Source organism: Astatotilapia calliptera, chromosome 7, assembly GCF_964374335.1.
Source record: "Astatotilapia calliptera chromosome 7, fAstCal68.1, whole genome shotgun sequence".
NCBI classification, from domain to species: domain Eukaryota; kingdom Metazoa; phylum Chordata; class Actinopteri; order Cichliformes; family Cichlidae; genus Astatotilapia; species Astatotilapia calliptera.
Genome location: NC_137428.1, coordinates 16,485,540 through 16,504,525, shown reverse-complemented (window position 1 = coordinate 16,504,525; position 18,986 = coordinate 16,485,540). Strand labels below are relative to the sequence as shown.

The 18,986-nt window shown below is 39.0% G+C and overlaps 1 protein-coding gene across 9 annotated transcripts; it reads left to right on the top strand.

The window, feature by feature from the left end:
* Window positions 1-4: 4 nt before the first annotated feature.
* On the top strand, window positions 5-18,677 carry dab2 (DAB adaptor protein 2). Of its 9 annotated transcripts, XM_026173252.2 has the most exons (16): window positions 8,873-9,072; window positions 10,605-10,674; window positions 11,724-11,982; window positions 12,081-12,220; window positions 12,371-12,469; window positions 12,585-12,716; window positions 14,470-14,553; window positions 14,817-14,843; window positions 14,939-14,986; window positions 15,085-15,147; window positions 15,816-16,439; window positions 16,916-17,042; window positions 17,159-17,764; window positions 17,858-18,033; window positions 18,176-18,265; window positions 18,349-18,677. In XM_026173252.2, exons 3-15 carry the CDS (start codon window positions 11,844-11,846, stop codon window positions 18,245-18,247), a joined length of 2,337 nt encoding a protein of 778 aa, XP_026029037.1. In that variant the 5' UTR covers window positions 8,873-9,072; window positions 10,605-10,674; window positions 11,724-11,843; the 3' UTR covers window positions 18,248-18,265; window positions 18,349-18,677. The 9 variants fall into 9 exon arrangements, with proteins under 9 accessions (XP_080159637.1, XP_080159639.1, XP_026029035.1 ...); XM_080303511.1 differs by lacking the exons at window positions 8,873-9,072; window positions 10,605-10,674 and adding an exon at window positions 5-58; XM_026173250.2 differs by lacking the exon at window positions 10,605-10,674 and having other exon boundaries at window positions 8,866-9,072.
* The last annotated feature ends 309 nt before the right edge of the window (window positions 18,678-18,986 follow it).

The window sequence follows — 18,986 nt, the reverse complement described above, 5'->3', positions numbered from 1 at the left end:
TCTTTATTCTTCACAATGCAAGGAAAGCACCCACAAAAACATAATAACAACTATAAAAGTAAGTAATAAATCGTCTCCTTTCATAATCTATAGAAAGCGGTTATTGTTTACATTACATTCATTTGTTTGATTAGTAATGAGCTAGTGTGTTGGTAAAGAAAGCCATGATTTACTACAATAACAGAGAAAGATTGTGTTTCTAAGTATTACAACTTCCTGCTAAATGCCACCAAAATATAACAAATGAAAAATATACATTGAAATGATAAAAGTGCAAATTGGAGACCCTATTAAATTTATTTGGACGAACAAGGGCTACACTCAGTGGATATTTGGATATTTTTAACAAACAATTTAATCACAGTTTGATCTAATTGAAAATATATGGATTTATTAAGAATCACGTATTTCATCTTTAGCCTAATATACAACAAAAATATAAAAATCTAAATATAAAAATGGTTTTTAAAACTATGGGAAGGTGTAAATGATTCTAAGCGCTGGGTTTAAAGCAGATACACACATTTAGAAATTATATTTATTCTTTTTTCTGTTTATTTTCAGATTTCTTCTTTTGAGACATTTTTTTTAAGACCATTTGTTCATGTTCGTGTTTCCAGGATTACGCAACCATGCAAACAAAACAAGTCAGCAGCAAAGCAGAACAAATATTTAAAGACTCAGTTCTTGACTGTTGTAATACATTGGCATGATGCATCCACGGTACATTTAGGTCATCGTCTAAGATTGGAAAATGGAATGACAACACTAAATATGAAAATGAATTTTCATTCAGTCCCACTGCTGAAAAAAGGTTGGTGTGCTGAAGTAGAGCTCTTTGTCCACAAGATGGCAACGCTGAACAGATAACGGCAGTGTTAGTTTTGTCCTCTTGTTTCACTCCGTCACTGTTTTTGGGTTTAGGTGGAAGGAACGTTGTTTACTCTGCAGTTGTAGAGTTTGGAAAGCAATGTGTAATGCATACACATGAATTCAAGTAGTTTTCGAGTATCTGTTTTCTTTGTTAAATATACCTTTAAAAATAAATAAAGTCTTGCACAACGCACAGTGAGATTTGAACTGTTGCACCCAATCTGTCATGTGATCGGGGAGACTTTTGCTGAGTCTGCAGAACTTTGTTCTTCAAGTGGAGGGAGTGCAGTTTGTATAATTTTTTTTAAGGCAAAATAGATTAGTTCTCAGTGAAGAATGCTGAAAGTAATCTTTAAATGTAGGCTAAGCAATAATTAAACTGCAATAAAAGTTTGAAAAGTTGATTAGTCACGATCAGGGCAATTATTATTAACAGAGCAGAGAGAACGTTTGTAAAGTGCTGGGAGGTGAAGGGCTGACAAGTTTTTCCTTTTGTTGCTCTCAGGGAGTAACACTGATCTTTAACTTGGGGTCTGGCTTGTGCTGGTTCTTTCCCTGTATCTGCAAACAAAGCTGGGGTATTCTAGGGGCAGTGTGGTCGTGGCCTAATGGAGAGGCACAAATATGTGCTGAAGTCACCACTTTTATGAGGTTCCACAGTTTCCTCCCTGCTTTCCCAGGAAACCAGAGGGTAGTTAAGGTGCTTGGCAAATCTCCTGACTAGAAAGACTTCCTGTTTTTTGAGGGGGGGCTGAAACTGTGTGGAAACACTTGTGGAACAGCATACTACACAGTCACTCTACTACCAGTAGAATGCTGTCATCGTATTTATCAGAATACCATGATGGTGCTTCCTGCACTGCCATTTGCCCCACTGCTGTGTGTTGTTCTTTAAGAACTAGCTGCTAAAGACACTTGAGGGTTAAAGAACAAAGAGGGACATAGACAAAAAAATCTACCTCAATTATGGCTTGGAGATAAGTGGCTATCTTTGGTTCTGGCTGTGGTGGCAGGCAGTTCCAGGATTCACGCCCTAAAATGCTTGATGTTTGGATTGTGGCCTTCCTGTCATAAACTAAGGGAAGGACACTTCCCATTAGACTTTCTCTGTCAGCATTCTATCGTGAAATAAAGGCTCGAATGTGCCAGTGCTGACTTTTGCCATCTGTATTTGTTTTTTTTTCTTTTTTTTGCCACGAGTTTCTTAAAAAAATGTAGTTTTTAAGTACAGACAGTAGCATCAAACATGTACTTCTGTGTGCAAGTGCTAGTAGCACTGGGTGTGCCGCTGACCTCAACTGACAATGAGTAACATTTAGAAGAACAAGGAACCATATCTTTTATCACTGAACAGTGGTTCTGAATTGGAAAGACACGTCATGGCAGGAAAACATGATTCTTGTACTGATATGCAAGAAGAAAAAACACAAAACAACTAACCATACATAATAATAGACACTGCCAACATCCGTCTGAATACAGCATGTTGTCACATGCATATTCTTTCCAGATGATCTGCAAATAAAGGCAAATATCTGATAACATCAAAGTGTTTAATAAGAGGTTCAGAAAAAGACCATTCCAGCGGTTGGTGACCAAATGGGAAAACACTCTCAGCGAGACAGTAATCTGGCTTCCGTGGGGCTCATCTCCTAAAAACCAGCCTCTGTCAGCAGAACACAGGATACAGAGTCAGGAAAGACATCCTTCCTCTGTCCTTTTCTCTCTCATTTCTCAGCTCTAAACCCACAAAACACACTATACTGTACGTCTGTTAACATCAACAACACATCACGCTTGCACTTTTTGAGAAATCTGCACCGTATCAGGTTTGAAGTCCTCATGCAGAATTTGGTGAATTTGCTGAGGTATGCCGAGATTGTGTCTCCTTTTTATTTTACATTTACAATGAATGCAATTGGGGGATAAATAGAAACTAAAAATTATTATCATTGCAAAACTATTTTATTTACTTTTTAATGAGTCAATCATTTTCACTGGATAAAACTGAAAGGAAAATATGAAAACTGTCTTGTTTTGTTTTTTGCAAAACCCAAATGTGTCAACGATCATATCAAGCAAAAGAAAAGCAGTATCTTTCGCACAGGAAAAAAGGTGAAATCAGAAAATATGTGGCGGTTTCTTCAACTGATTATAAAAACAGGGGGGTTTCAGTTGGCTAATATTTGCAGTTCTGCAGCATGGTACCAGCACTGGGCTGTTAACCTGCTGTTTATACTGCCATCACTTCCTATAATTTCTATTTCATTATCAGGTTCACATTAATTCACATTAATTAGTTCACATTAAAACAGGCAGCACGGTGGCACAGTGGCTAGCACTGTTGCCGCACAACAAGAAGGTCCTGAGTTCAATTCCACCATCAGGCTGTGGTCTTTCTGTGTGGAGTTTGCATGTTCTCCCGGTATTTGCGTGGGTTCTCTCCGGGTACTCCGGCTTCCTCCCACTGTCCAAAGACATGCAGCTTGTGGGGATAGGTTAATTGGATAATCCAAATTGCCACTAGGTGTGCGAGTGAGTGTGAATGGTTGTCTGTCCCTATGTGTTAGCCCTGTGACAGACTGGCGACCTGTCCAGGGTGTACCCCGCCTTTCGCCCTATGACAGCTGGGATAGGCTCCAGCGCCCCCCGCGACCCTGAAAAGGATAAGCGGAAGCGAATGGATGGATGGACATGAATTAAAACATAAATAACATGAAATGAAGAAAGTAAAACACATTTGCAGAAGTGAAACTAACCATTTCTCAATTGAGAACCACATTGACATCAGTAGTCATGTCACTGCGGATGTCAAAGCTGGCATTTATTAGTTCTGTAATAATTACACATACTTGCTTTCCTTTCCCAACAGCTTGCTTCTGCTAAATAAATTGGAGTCCTTGGTCTGTGTAATTGTAACCATCTCTGCTTATACATACACTCCATCTTTTAATTATCCCAAACAAACATCTATTGATGCCTCTGCAAACATGAAACAAACACACTTTCTATGTTACTTGAATATTTTCCTCCTGGGAACGCCACACCTGCCACTTAAAAGCAGCAAATGTAAAAACGGTTATTACATGGCTAAATCACCATATGGCATCAAAAGCAAAACAGACAAAGGAAGTTTGTGACCCATTTTCAACCTTCAGCTTACTGTAATTGTGGTGAGATTAGAGCATAGCAGAGAAAATGTTGGGCCTGCACTTTTAGAAATTTTGCTGCGTTAGCAACAGTTGAGCTTTGCCACTCTGGCTGACGTTCCCCAGTTCCCTCTCATTCCTCCATTTAATAATACGATGATCAGCCTACATATAGTGTATGCAGCTCTTATATCCTCTATTATTATTAATTTTTAAATTCAATAGTCAGTATGTACTGTAGACCCACAGTGGCGGAGATCAATGGTTGATGTAGCTTAGCTTAGCAATAAGAAATCTGTTCTGTTTCATGTCACATGTTTGGGGGGAAAATACTAATGATGAAAGTACAGCTTTAAATAAGCTGTGATGCGGTGATGCACACTACTCAGAAAGAGATTTAATTACAAAATTCAAGAACATTCAACATAATTCACTGTCTGAGAGAACTAGAAAATCTTCAGTCAACGCACCTTGGTTTTTTTTTAGTGTTATTTAGTCAGCATGACTCACCCAACAGTTTAAAAGACCAATCACTGAGTGGAGCAAATGCTAATTTTGCCCTGCACACACTTTAGTCTTTTCAAATGACTCCAATTTGAAAAATAAGAATAATTTTTAAAAATAAAAGTGAAATTGACTTTTTCACCTTTTAACCACGTTGTAAAGTTGTAAACACAACATTGACAAATCCCTTTTCAACAGACATCTCTAGCAGGCTAATAAATAGTTTGTTTAAACTTCATACAGTAAAAGCTCAGCTCATATCTGCTAGGTGAAGTGTAACGCCAACTGTCCGACTACTTGTACCAACTGTGAGGCAGGGTTAATTTTTGTAACTGGGTAAGTTGTTTTCTTGGAACCATGCATTTCATTACATCATTTTAAATCTAGGCTGTAATACCTTTCCTTTTCATTATATTGACAGTTTTCATAATACAAATTGATGATAAACAAAAACATAAAGCCAAAGGAACTCAGGAGTTTATAAAAACAAAGAAGTGGAATATTCTTGATTCAGTTCAAGATTCAAGGTCTTTATTGTCAAATGCCATTTCACCCCAAGCCCCCCATGGGCCATTTATAAGAATATAAAAAATATATCTCCAAGAGATATAAAACTAGAAATGACAAATAAATATTAACTCGTTAAATTTGGGTAAAATTAAGGAATAAAAATGTACTACTACTAACTATATCTATGTACAATAAACAAAGAGAGGACAGAGACAATATGAAGTGGTCATGTGCAATTACAGTAAAATGAGATGATTGTGCAGTAGTTATTGTATACCAGGTTCAAGTTATGGTCAGGATATTGTAGATAAGACGAAGACATGTGCAAGATGCAAAATGTGCAAATGTGTTCAGTAACTATGTGACTGAGTATGCAAAATAAGCATATTGTTCCTAGGTCGAGTTTGTAGTGCATTTGTGGAAGTTTGTGTTGTTTTTGAGTCTTTTGGTGAGTAGTGTATTGTAAGGTCTTTGTAAAAGTGTTTTTCAGTCCTTTGGTGGTAGTGAGTTGAGGGCTCTGACTGCTTGGGGGAAGAAGCTCTCGCAGTGTCGGGCCGTTACGGTTTTAATGCTGCGAAACCGTCTGTCAGATGGAAAACTGTCTGCCACCCCTCACTTTCCAATGTGAGGGGCGGAAAGTGTCCTTCAATATGCTGTTTGCACGTCGGATGATGTGTTTGTCGTAGAGTTGGGAGAGGGCCTCCAATGATCCTCTCTGCTGTCGTCACTATCCGCTACAGAGGCTTCTTTTCAGCAAAAGTGCAGTCCCCGTACCAGATAGTGATGTAGCAGCAGAGGACGCTCTCAATGGTTCCCTGGTAAAATGATGGGAGGATGGGAAGAGGGAGACTGGCCTTCTTCAGTTTCCTAAGAAAGTGAAGTCGTTGTTGGGCTTTCTGCATGATGGTGGTGGTGTTCAGGTTCCAGGAGAGGTCATCTGATATGTGCACACCCAGGAACTTCATACTGTTGACCCGTTGATGTGCAGTGGGGTGTGGGCCATTGAGCTCTTCCTGAAGTTAACAACCATCTCTTAGTCTTCTGAACATTTAGAGTCAGGAAAATTCTTGAATGGCCAAGTTAGTCACCTGATCTTAACCCAACTGAGCATGCATTCACTCGTTAAAGACTAAACCTCAGACAGATAAGGGCCCACAAACAAACAGCAACTGAAAGCTGCTGCAGTAAATGCCTGGCAGAGTATTAAAGAGGAAACCCAGCATCTAGTGATATTCACGAGTTCAAGACTTCAGGCTGTCATTGTCAGTAAAGGGTTTTCAACCAAGTATCAGAAATGAACATTTTATTTTCAGTTATTTAATTTGTCTAATTAGTTTTGAGCAACTGAAATGAAGGGATTGTGTTAAAAATGCTTTAGTTACTCACATTTTTATGCAATCTTTTTGTCCAACCCACTGAATTAAAGCTGAAAGTCTGCACTTAAACTGCACCTGAGTTGTTTCATTTAAAATTCATTGTGGTAATGTACAGAAAAACGTTGTCTGTCCAAATATTTATGGATCTAACTGTACATACACAAATGAACCCATGTATAGGTAATAGTAAACAGTAATATACATACAGTAAAAAAATCTGTTTTGAATTGTGTTTGTTCCTGTTCCGATACATTCTCTGTTTAGATACAGATGGCATCAGTTCAAAGAGTTGTTATATTGAGTTGGATGAGTCTGTTGAGGCAGTGGGGGCTGTAGATGTCTCAAGAGGGGAAGTGGGCAGTTGAAACATTTTTGACAGTGTAAATGACCCTCTGAAAACTCTCCTGTTTCTCCTGAGGTGCAGCTGGTTAACTATGCAGAGATGCAACCTTCAGAATGCTCTCAAAGGAACGTCAGCAGAAGAAAACCAGTGGGTTTTTTTTTTTTGTTTGTTTATTGGGTCTTTCAAAGAATTCTCAGAGGACAGAGTTGCTGCTGAGCATTCCTGACTACCATGATGGCATTGTTGATCCACTGAATGGTAACAAACACTGGTGATATTGCCCTCCTATAGTCTGTGAGGAGTTCTTTGGGCTTAGAGGTGTCAGATCTGGATTATTCTTTAAGCACCAACTAGCCAGCCTCGCAAATTCTGTCTCACCTTTCTTTGAGAAGAGCCCCATCATCGTCAACGTACCATCTATGACCGTGATGATAGCGCTTTTAGAGGTGCAGTCAGATCTATAGAGTTTGCAAAGTAGGAGGCTCAAAAGGCAGCTCGAGTGGAGCTCAGGATGAGCACACAACATGAATATTCTTGAATTAAGAATCAGTTGATCAGCAAAAACCCTAAAACTGCTAATGTAGTAAACATTCTCCCTGAAGCCTACAAAGCGCACTTCACATAGCGCCCCTGGCATTCAAGATGGCACACTGCAATGTGAATGGCTGTGATGGTGTCCTATGAAGATCTGTTATCTCAAACTGATATTAATCAAAATGGGTACAGGGTATAGGGTGCATTGCATATGGAAAATATCCACAGCAAATCACTTGTTCTACATTTTGTCATTTTACAGCCTTATTCCAGAATGACTTTAATTCAATTTTCACCTCAATTCTACACACAAAACCATTGAGTCTTCACCAAATCTTCTCCCACTTACAAATGATGGAGGCCATTGTGCTCACTGGGATCTTCAATTAAGGTCCCAGTGAGCACAGTGGGAAAGGCTACTGAAATGTTCCTGTACCCTTTTCCAGATCTGTGCCTTGATACAACCCTGTCTCAGAGGTCTACACACAAATTCTTGTACTTCATGACTTGGGTTGTGCTCTGACATGCACTGTCAACTATGGGACCTGATATAGAAAGGTGCACCTTTCCAATTTATGTCCAATCAACTGAATTTACCACAGGTGGACTCCAATCAAGTTGTAGAAACATCTGAACAGTTGAAACAGGATGCGCCTGAACTCTATTTATTTTTTTTTTTTTTACTTTTAATAAATCTGCAAAAACCTTTTCACTTTCTCATTATGGGGTACTGTGTTTAGAATTTTGAAGTAAACATTTTTTTCATGCATTCTGGAATAATATTGTAACCTGACAAAATGTAGAACAAGTGAAGCATTGTGAATACTTTCCAAATGCACAGTGTATTGCTGGACCAGCTTCTCAAAACATTGTATAATAGCTGGTATTAGCACAATCCACCAGTGCCAGTCCCAAATCTAGAATAGGTCCCACATATTTCTACCAAAAATAGATGGTCCATGCATGAAAACAGTGACGTCAGTGGCTGTGGGAGGGGTAATGCAAGAAATTCACTAATGAATGGCGGCTGTAGCCCACAGGCTTCTTCCACCATGTTTTAACAGCAGTTTCACTTAGAAAATAGCTCAACCTTAACCAAATTCAAATGTACAGAAAAACACATAAAAAAATATCAGTTTTATGCCTCAATTTATACCAGCAAGATCTTCAAGTTGTTCCTGCTCAATCTTAGGCCAACATATTTTTACTTTACACATTATTTGTTTAGAATCTGACCAATTCCTGCACCACTGCTACCTGTGACATGCATGTAGACTATAGGTGTAGCATTAAGTTGAAATGAATGACTGAATAAATAAATAAATACATACTATATTAATTGGCTCTTTCTGGCATTTTTTAAAATTATTTAAAAGTTTGTGTTGTTGTTGTTTTTTTTCAAAGAAAACAAAAAAATCCACAAATTTGATATAAATACACGCACGCATACATACATACTGTACATCACGCACTTCATTTTTATGACCCACTTACTAAAGCCGATGGCGATATTTTGTTGGCCTGCATGTAAAGAGCCCGCCCCCCTACCAATTGAAATCTGCAGCGAGTTAGCCCTGTCAGTCAGTCAAGGGTTAAACGAGGAGTTTGCAGCAGTCTCTCCGTTCTGTCCAAGGCAGTCGGCGGAAAACATCACACTCTCGCTCATTTTTGCCAAGCTGTGTTTGATTCAACTCATTTCGCAGCCGAATCGCGAGGCATCACGGCAGAGGAAAAACCCGCTCTCTTTCCCAGAAGGCGTATTACTGCGCGTTTCCAAACACAGGTAGGTAAGTGTGGTGTTTAACTTTGTTTTCACATCCCTGCATGAATTAAGATTCCGCAGGAGGACTATCCTACAGGTAGTCGTTTAAAAAGCTGCGGGTATTTACAGGAATGTTAGCCTGAAATGTTTTATAAGCTTAATAAAAGCTAAAGGCAGGCAAGCCAAGGTTCAGTTTTAGTCAAAGGCTGAACTGTCTTACTTTAAATGTTCCAAATTTTGGAAGAAAACTTCGTCATAATGATTTTTTTCTCCCCTCTGCTGCCTACTTTGAGATTCTCTTTTGGGAGTCCAACACTCTCCCTAGGTTTCTTTGTGAACTCAATTTCTTTCAGCTTTAACCCTGACTTGGAAAATTGTATTTGAATCTTGAGAGATTTCACATAATTTTTATTAAGCATTCACAATTCTGTACCTTCTATCACTCCTGTGTCACTCCTGTGTTTGAGTGCAGAACCCTTTAGTATGAAAGTGCTCTGTGTTCAGTGCCGTGTGTTCACAGTGGGCCTGTGGTATTTCACCATCTCATACACTTGCAGACTGAGTCATTCCCTGATTTCCTCCAGATGTGCAGCAGTTTACGTTTCCTGACGGGGCCAGGATTGTGACATTTCTGCCTTTTGCAGTGCTGTGATTCTGCTGACAAACATAAATTTATGCTTGCTGTCTGAGGCTGAGTGTTTGTGTTGTGACACGGCTGGATGCTACACATCCGCCCCCCCCCCCCCCCCCCCCCGCACTTATCTGCCAGTTTTTGTGGCTGTTAAAGAGCTGTTAAAATGTAATCCTTTAACTTAAATCTTCAATCAACTGCTGACATTTTACCCTTTTTATAAGACTAACTGCCAGGTACTGGGACTATGACACCACTCTTATTAGAGTACAAGTGCAATCATGTGTCATGCTCGTGAAGGCTTAATGTGTTGTGCAGCAAGTGTTAAGGGTTTGCTCGTTCTATGCTTCCAAGCAGTGCAGGCCAAACAGCATGTCTGTCAGTGTGATTTGTGGTAACTTGCATGACAGCATGGTGAACCAAGCAAACAAGGGCTTACGGCGCTTGTTTCTCTGCCTCAAAAACTGGTACAGGCAGATGAAGTTTTGTTCTGGTTTTTATTGTTTGTGCAGTAGCACCTGTGGGACATCTCTCATGGTATCAAAATTAACTTGTTTGTTTGTGTTTCACACACACACACACACACACACACACACACACACACACACACACACACACACACACACACACACACACACACACACACACACTTTTGAGGGGAAATAAAATGATAATTTACAGAATTTTTATTTTTTGTCTCTCTGTTGTGGTCACGTGTTAGGCAAAAAAAAATAGTAAAAGCTGCCACAAAGCTAGATAAAGTTCTCTTATCTTATCCTGAATATCTCTCACTTCCTTTATGGCTTTTGGACAGTTGTCTGGTTAACTGGTTTGAGCCTAGGCAGTTATTTTTAGAGTAGATATTGTTCTTTACGTTTTTGCGTGATCTCACGGTGCAGCTCTGTTTTCGCTTGTCTTGCAGATGGTTTATTCCTTGTTATTCTGGAGTATCAGAAGGTCAAGTGCAACTTTTCCTTGAAAGTCAGAACTGTGTAGGTAAACTCTTGTTAAAGGCTCCAATTTCCGTTTGTTCTTGCTTAGCTCAACATCACGAGATCTTTTGCTTTTCTAGCGTAAGATTAACTTCAGGTAATTGCTCAACCTTTGCTCGTTTTCAACCTTTGGACTGTCCTACGGTACTCACAGGCTTTTTACCCTGATATTCTAGCCAGTGTAGCCTCTGGAGCTGGACCTAAAGGTATGTACGTTCTACGCGTATAGAGCAGGAATCATTTGGGTTTTTTTGAGGGAGAAAGCTCTTTTCTGTGTGGTTGTTTTTTTTGTTTTTTTTTTGTCAGAACACACATGTGTCTAAGTGATAATGGATGTGTTCCAAGTAACAGCAGTTTGGTACATCTAACATGATAAGAGTAAGGTGATGCTGTGGCTTCATCTATAATCCTTTGTGATGTTGTTTGTGCCTCATGTAGGAAATGCACACACTTGTGACAATGCCATGTAAAGGAATTCATTGATTTCATGTAGCATGGAAGGAAAAACTTTATTATTTTTTTTTTTTTTAAAAAGACATGTTTTCTATATGTTAATATTCTCTAAAGCAGTTTACCAGCATGATACTGCTAACTCAGAGTTGACTGGTATTATGATAGATATGCCAAGATGTCTCTTTAAGCAGGAGGTTCTTAAGCTTTAGGACAGTTTACTTCTTTATAGAGCCAATCAACTGACACAGCATGCTTTTAAAGCAGTGTTAAAGTGTCTCATGCCTTCTTATGAGCTGCCTATTTTATTGGTCATATGTTTTATGCTTCCCCTATGTGTCCCTCTCGTTCTAAATGTTTACTGTGTTGTTAAATACAATAATTGCTTATGATGTGGAAAAAATTGTTTCAGTGGCAGACTGTAGAACGGTGCAAGTCTCCCCCCACCCACTTGTTTTTTTTTTTGTTGTTTTTTTTTTTCCCCCTAAACAAACGGGTTTACCAGAAAAGACTGTAGTGTGCTTTATTTAACTTATCATCATCTTTCTTTCCCTTTCTCAACACACACTTGGTGTCCAACTTCACTTTTTCTGCCTCAGAGCAACGCCAAGAGAAGCATGTGTGGGTGTTAAGTCATATGCTTGGACGACCTCATTGCCCCTGAATACGGAGCTGCTTTACCTCTGATTGCCCACTTGTCCACAGACTGACACCACACCATGTCTGCAGAGGTAGACAGAGCGCACGCATCTTCTGCCGATCCCAGCCTCACCTCTACAGTCTCAACCTCCAACACCCCTCCCAACTCTCCTATAACACAGGCATCCAAAGTCCCATTCAGGAAAGAGAAAAAGAAAGGTGAGTGGAGGAGAAAATGGTGCCGATACTCCTTTCATCAGCTATTAAGATGTGGCAGAGATTATAATTTTACTACTTTCTTTGTCTTTTTAATCCAGTAACAGAGAAGACGGATGAATACCTGCTGGGCAGGTTTCAAGGGGATGGTGTCAGGTACAAGGCCAAACTGATCGGCATTGATGATGTTCCAGAGGCTCGTGGAGACAAGATGTGCCAAGATTCCATGATGAAACTTAAGGTACAACTTGGGATCAGAAGCTCTTTTCTTCTATCGCTGATTTTCATGAAGAAAATATCAAAACTGTTTCTTAAAGCTGTTAAGTTGAGCTTTGGTGTATATACATCTGTTTGCCTTCAATAGAGTAGTGTTTTTGTTTTTTCTCTCCAGGGTATGGCAGCAGCTGCTCGGTCGCAAGGCAAGCACAAGCAGAGGATCTGGGTCAACATTTCCATGTCAGGCATCAAGATCATTGATGAGAAATCGGGCGTGAGTTCTGATTACTATTGCAATATAATCTGGACTTCACAGAATGTATTTGCAGTGCTTTAAAAAAAAAAAAAAAAAGCAAACAAAACCGAAAATCCTTGTCCACATTTCTCAGGTGATCGAACATGAGCATGTGGTGAATAAGATCTCCTTCATTGCCAGAGATGTAACGGATAACAGGGCTTTTGGATATGTGTGTGGAGCTGAAGGACAGCATCAGTTCTTTGCCATAAAGACTGCACAACAGGTAACACACAGAACTGCCATAGACAAAGTGTGTCAATCTGGTCCATTGGACAGGTTGGAAAATGTGAAGTAGAGCATAGACTTTGTTTTTCATAAGTTTTACTTTTCTTTTTTTTTTTTCTCCTTACAGATAATGACCACACACACATCCATTCATACCAAGCCAAAGTAATTGGGTACTAGATAAATAATTAAATGACGGGAAAGTTCCTGTTTTTCTAATTCTAACTAAAGAATTGTTTTTGCTTTTTAAAGCGGATCAACCATAGAGGAAAAAATAGTACATTTTCTGCAAATTAACACACACTGTTTTTTTTTTTTTTTTTTTTTTTTTTTTTTTTTTATGATTGTAGGACAGTCAAGGCAATGAGCTACCAGAACACTTTCTGTAATTTTACACATTAATTTGTTACAATTTGGGCCCAAAGAATCATCCTGATGGATTTCTATCATTTACTACAGTAGCATTTCCTTATCGTGTCAAACACCATAAATTTGTTATAATTGCACTTCATTTTTTCTTACACTAAGATATGAGGGATTAAATGTGTAGTTAAACTTCTGTACACTGACAGAAAGGGGAATTTCACTGGTCCGTATCACTTAAAACTAAAGGTTGCTGTTATGTGGCTCATGATATAAAATGCCATCCCTGCCATAGACTCTCCATTTTAATAAGAAGCCTAGGCACTATAGTGCCACCTACTGGCTTGTGAACTTTGTCTGTCAAACCTGAGTTTTAACATTATAGACAGAAGCGGCCATGTTTGTATGAATGAGTGCTTATTCATCCAAATATATTTGTTTGCTAGCTAATGCTAGCAAACAAATAAAATAGAATTTTACTTGCGTAAACTAAAGCATAAATTTTGGTCAGTATACACGTCATGTTGTTTTAGACAACCTTAAAGCATGGTTGAGAGGTCAAGTTGACTCAAATTTGCTCAGGGGAAAGCTTAACAGCTCGCTACCTAGTTGGGATGTAACTGTCAACCAGCCATGTGTCTAATAATGTATAACTTGATGTCATAAAACGGCAGTTCACCCCTTTATGGTTGTCATGAAGGTAAAAGGTTTACTTAAGTAACTTTTTTTTTTTTTTGTATGTGGTTGTTAAAAAAAAGATATAGATATAGATATAGATATAGATATAGATATAGATATAGATATAGATATAGATAGATAGATATATATAGATAGATAGATATAGATATAGATAGATAGAGATAGATAGATAGATAGATATATAGATATAGAGATAGATAGATATATATCTATATAGATATATATATATAGATATATATATATATATAGATATCTATAGATATATAGAGATATATATAGATATAGATATAGATATATAGAGATATAGAGATATATAGAGATATATAGAGATATAGAGATATATAGAGATATAGAGATATATAGAGATATAGAGATATATAGAGATATATAGAGATATAGATATATATAGATATATATATATAGATATATATAGATATATAGATATATAGATATATATATAGATATATAGAGATATAGATATATAGATAGATATATATCTATAGATATAGATAGATATAGATAGATAGATAGATAGATCTTTTTTTTTTTTTTAAATTTAACTGAGAAGCTGGAGATTTTAACATTTGAGCCTACCTTCTTTTGATAACTGCTAGAAGTGGTACTGCCACAGGCACCAAAGACAAACTGACTCCAATTTCCTAAGATTTTTGGTCTTTGTTTCCATACAGGCAGAGCCACTGGTAATCGATTTGAAGGATCTATTCCAAGTCATCTTCAACCTGAGGAAGAAAGAGGCCGAGGGCACACAGAAGGTAATGGAAGCAGAAGCATTTAACTTCAGACTGGAAAAAAATTTCTCCAAGTGAATGGCAGCATTTTCTTTGTGAAAGAAAAACACTTTCATGTGGTCCTCTGGGAGTGCTGACAGGGTACACACTGTATGTACCGCTTGAAAGTCAACACTGCCTCTCTGTGTTCTTTCAGTGAATCACATCCTCAGCCATTTTTCATTTTAGTGATGAATGCGTCATTTCAATGGAAAGTCTGTTCGTTAACAGTATGCCTCTGTTTACAGGTTGAAAATGGCAGTGATGTAGTGGAGGTAAGCAATTAAGTTTTTTTTGGTTTTTTTTCCTTAAAGCAGTTACTGACTTTTTTTAAAATTTATTTTTGTACATTTTTACTTTCTGTCTCTAGAATGGAAATGCCTTGCTATCTATGGGCAATGACGTAAAATCAGCTCAAGTAAGAGTTATTGTAATGTGTCCATCTTAACAGTGAATGAAATGTTGGAGTGCTTTATTTTCTTAAATGGCATGTTTCTGTTTCATTTTCACGTCCAGCCAGTAGAGCAACATGACCTCTTTGGAGATATGTCAACCCCTCCAGACATTCAGGCTCCAAATGTAAGTATCACACCATGATGGTAAATATTTCTTTTAATATCATGATTGTAATTGGTGAAGTGTATTATTACTGTATTTACACAATTGTGTACCTGCTAATTATTATCACTCTTATGTAATGAACGTATTTGTAAGAAATGACTCTATAGTAAAATCTCAACGCCCTCTGCGAACTCCATTCTGAAAAGACTTGTGAAGTCATCAGATTCTGTTCATTTTAAGAATCTATGAAGAGTCTTTTAGGAATTGAGTTTATGCTTTGTGTTTTACTAGTCTCGTTGTTGTTGTTGTTAACTTTAAAACTGCTACAAGTAGAATCTGTTAGACTTAGAGTTGTGGCAAATCTTTTACGTCAGTGCTGCTGAAATGTCTCATTAACCTGAATTTATGGGTAAGTACCAAGCGCCGGCTTTGACTTGTAGTCCAACTTGTTATTCAGAGCAAGTAGGATTACAGTAAGTGAGTTAGAAGTGGACCCTAGACCTTAAAGTTGTCAGCATTAAATTGACAGCGACTCTTCATAATCTGCAAGTAGCAGTTTTAAAAAGGCATTTCTTTTTCACACCATGTGATTCATTGTTCATCTTGTTAACACATCATTACCTCCCTTCTGCAGAAATGATTTATCCTTTTCTCTTTTTCTCACTGTCCCCTCTCGTGTTAACCAGGACTCTAATGACATTCTCTTACTGGACTTTTCTGCTGAAGTTGACAGCAATCAAAATTGCATAAAGGGAAATTCCTTTGTAACTTCCTGTGCCCCTGACTATAGGGCATATCCCCAGACAGAGAATCCATTTTCCTCAACTTTTGGCTATTTCCCAACCCCAGACAGTGACCCTTTCAGAGATGACCCCCTTTCTAAATCACCCACTCTATTGGCAGCTGATAATGCACAGATTCCCGTCAACACCACCACCAATCACCTAAACGGCACTGTTGGCAGCACTAGTAAGACAATTATTAATGGTGGTGTAAATGGAGACTCTGAACATCTCAGTCAGCAAATAAATGGGTTATCCAGGGAAACCATGATCCTCGCGCTCAGTAACGGACAGTGGCCGTTGGGGGGTAAAATAACTCAGGGAAACACAACTACCATGATGGATGGAAATGAATCTGGACAAGTTCTCTCAAACAAAAATCCATTTTTTGACTCTTTGAAAACTTCCCCTGTCTCTAATGAAATGACCCATCGCCCAGAGCTGCCAGTGACTCATAGCAAGGATTCAGTTCTCATAAGCCCGCCTCCGCACAACTCTAAGTCTGGACGAGGTCGAAGGAGCGCAAAGGTGAAATAACACGGCTATGCCAATGGTAGTAGGCTTGCATGTGTTATGCGTTTTAATAAAAAAGGTTTACAACACATTTGGAGCTAACATCTCCCTTGAGCTTTTGGGTTATGCATTGGTGTTCGACAGGATAAGGCACTGAGAATGCACTGGGTTAGGGACTTTAATTTTGGAACTCTGGTCATGGTCTTGTTGTTTGGATAACTTCTTTTCTTTATGCATGCACTGGTGTTCGCATGCTTCTCGAACTGGCTTGAATGACTTTAACAATCAGCTGCTCATAATCTATTTTCCTAATGTTCACGCTTCAGTGAAAAGAGCAGGGGTAAGTGGCAAAGCATGCAATCGTATGCTTAACTATAGTTAATTATTAGTTTCTCTTAAGCATTTGTTAAATCTTAACTGCCACATAGTTGTGACTTGCTAACAAAATGTGTTGCATTATTCATTTTATTATTTATTTGTTTTGTGACTAGTCTACATCAAGTGATCTGTTTGGAGCAGAACTGTTCGCTGCTTCCAGTCAGTCTGAGGGGTCATCTGCTCCAGACCTCTTCAACAGTACACCGGCAAACTCTGCTCCCTCTGCCATAGCTGCTCTGGGTAATACACAGGAGGGGGAATTTGTATTTCACACATCTCTTTGTTTTTTTTTTTTTGTTTTTTTTAAAAACCTGTTTTGTGTCTGTAAACCTTTTTCTTCTTTTTGATATATTTAGGGAATCTCCAGTTGGGTCCACCAGCTACCACAAGTGTCCCTGCTGTAACCATGTGGGGAGCCTCCAGTGCTGCACCCAACATGTTCCCCATGCCAGGAGGGACAGTTCCAGGGCCCAGGCCCGCCTTCCCACAGCCATCTGCCTTTGGTCTACCCATACCACCAACAGGTTGGGGTCAGCAGATGCCACCACAGTTTGCTGCCGCTCCTCTCTCTCCACCCCACCTTTCTTGGGGTCAGCCTGCCTCTACCAATCCTTTCCAGCCTAATGCATTCCCAGGTATGGGTGATCCACAGGGTCCGTCACGCCCCCCTCCAAGAGCACCTGCTAAACAGGTCCCTCCGAAAGTAGAGAACAGTGCCTTCACAGCTTTGGATCCCCTCGGAGAGAAAGAGAAGAAGACTGGGAAAGACATGTTCAAGGACTTCCAGCTCGCCAAGCCTCCTGCCATCCCAGCCAGGAAAGTAGAGCTTGCAGCAGGGTCAGATCCAGCTTCCAGTGGCAAACAACCGGGGGCATTTGATCAATACTTCTCCACTAAAGTGGGCCTCGTGCAGGATGCTGCAGATCACGATGACTTTGAAATCAATAAGATGCCGTCAATTGGTAATGCTAAACTAGCTGAAATGGCTTATGTCATAATCTGATGACTGTGACCTGTTGGTAACTGTGTCCTGTGTTTGTAATGTGCAAATTTAGATGCCTCTAAACCAGCTGCTGCTCCAGTTCCAGGGCTCTTGGATGTTGCCTTCTCCTCTGCTCCCATCCAAAACAGTTCAGCACCACCCCAGGGATCAGAACTTGGTCAGGACATGTTTGACAAAGCATTTGGAGCGCCTGACTCCAGTCCATTTGGAGTGCCACCTGTAGCTATGGTACAGAGTTTTATTTGTGACCACCTTTTACTTTATCATCCTAATCCCAATGATCCTTTTGATAACAAGGATATTGTTATACTTGAGTTTTTGTTTTTTTTTTCCCTCAATTATTTATTTATTTATTTATTTTTTTTAACAGAATACATCTGTCGGTCAGAGCTCTGGTTCAACAGCTGCCTTTGAGGATCCTTTTGGAAATCCTTTTGCTTGACCACAACTTTGTCCATAAGTAAGTTCATGTTTTTATGATGCTCCTCTGATTTCATTTAGAGTGAAGACATTTGTCACAGTTTTTCTCATTTGTCCTCATAGTTGGAGTAAATGGAACAAATGAAGATTTCCACTACCGTCATGATGTTTGGGAGAAGCTGCTCAGTGCACGACAATCCGGAAATGAACTATTATCCCAGACCCACCCTTCTATTAGATCTCACCTCTGATGGTGTTTTGTTTTCTGGGGGGGGGGGGGTCCTCCCTTTTCCAATCAGTAGTTCCCTCATTTTTGAAGACCACTGATCTACAAAGTAAATGTTATGTCAAAATCTGCTGAAGAAAGAGATGTGCTGTGTGAGAGAGGATGTCCAAAGTGGTTCATTGCTGATGCTGTCTTTGTTAAGGAAATAAAATGAATTATTCATCAAGTTGCAAGGTATTTGACTAATGTATTAATTTTTTTCCTTTGGTTCTGATAATGGTTTTTAAAACATCCTTTTTAACAAACTGAAATTATATCTATAGGTAACTTTGATACATTTCTGCTACTTGCTGGTATTTCCTGTTTTGCAAGGCATATTTCCTGTATAGGGGAACATCTACATTCATCAGGCAGAGCTGTGCAGTTGTTTTGCATTTTAGATCCAGAATCCAGAATCCACTGATCCTATCGCCAGTCAAAGGTCTGCTTAAGGTGCATTCAGTTAAAATTTTACTGCAGTCATAGAAATCCTAAA

Excerpts from the sequence above, each read along its gene's own strand:
- dab2 (XM_080303511.1), top strand. The coding sequence starts at position 11,844 with ATGTCTGCAGAGGTAGACAGAGCGCACGCATCTTCTGCCGATCCCAGC. Across the intron at positions 14,554-14,816 it reads AGGCCGAGGGCACACAGAAG|GTTGAAAATGGCAGTGATGT; the intron begins GTAATGGAAGCA and ends CTCTGTTTACAG. Across the intron at positions 14,844-14,938 it reads ATGGCAGTGATGTAGTGGAG|AATGGAAATGCCTTGCTATC; the intron begins GTAAGCAATTAA and ends TTCTGTCTCTAG.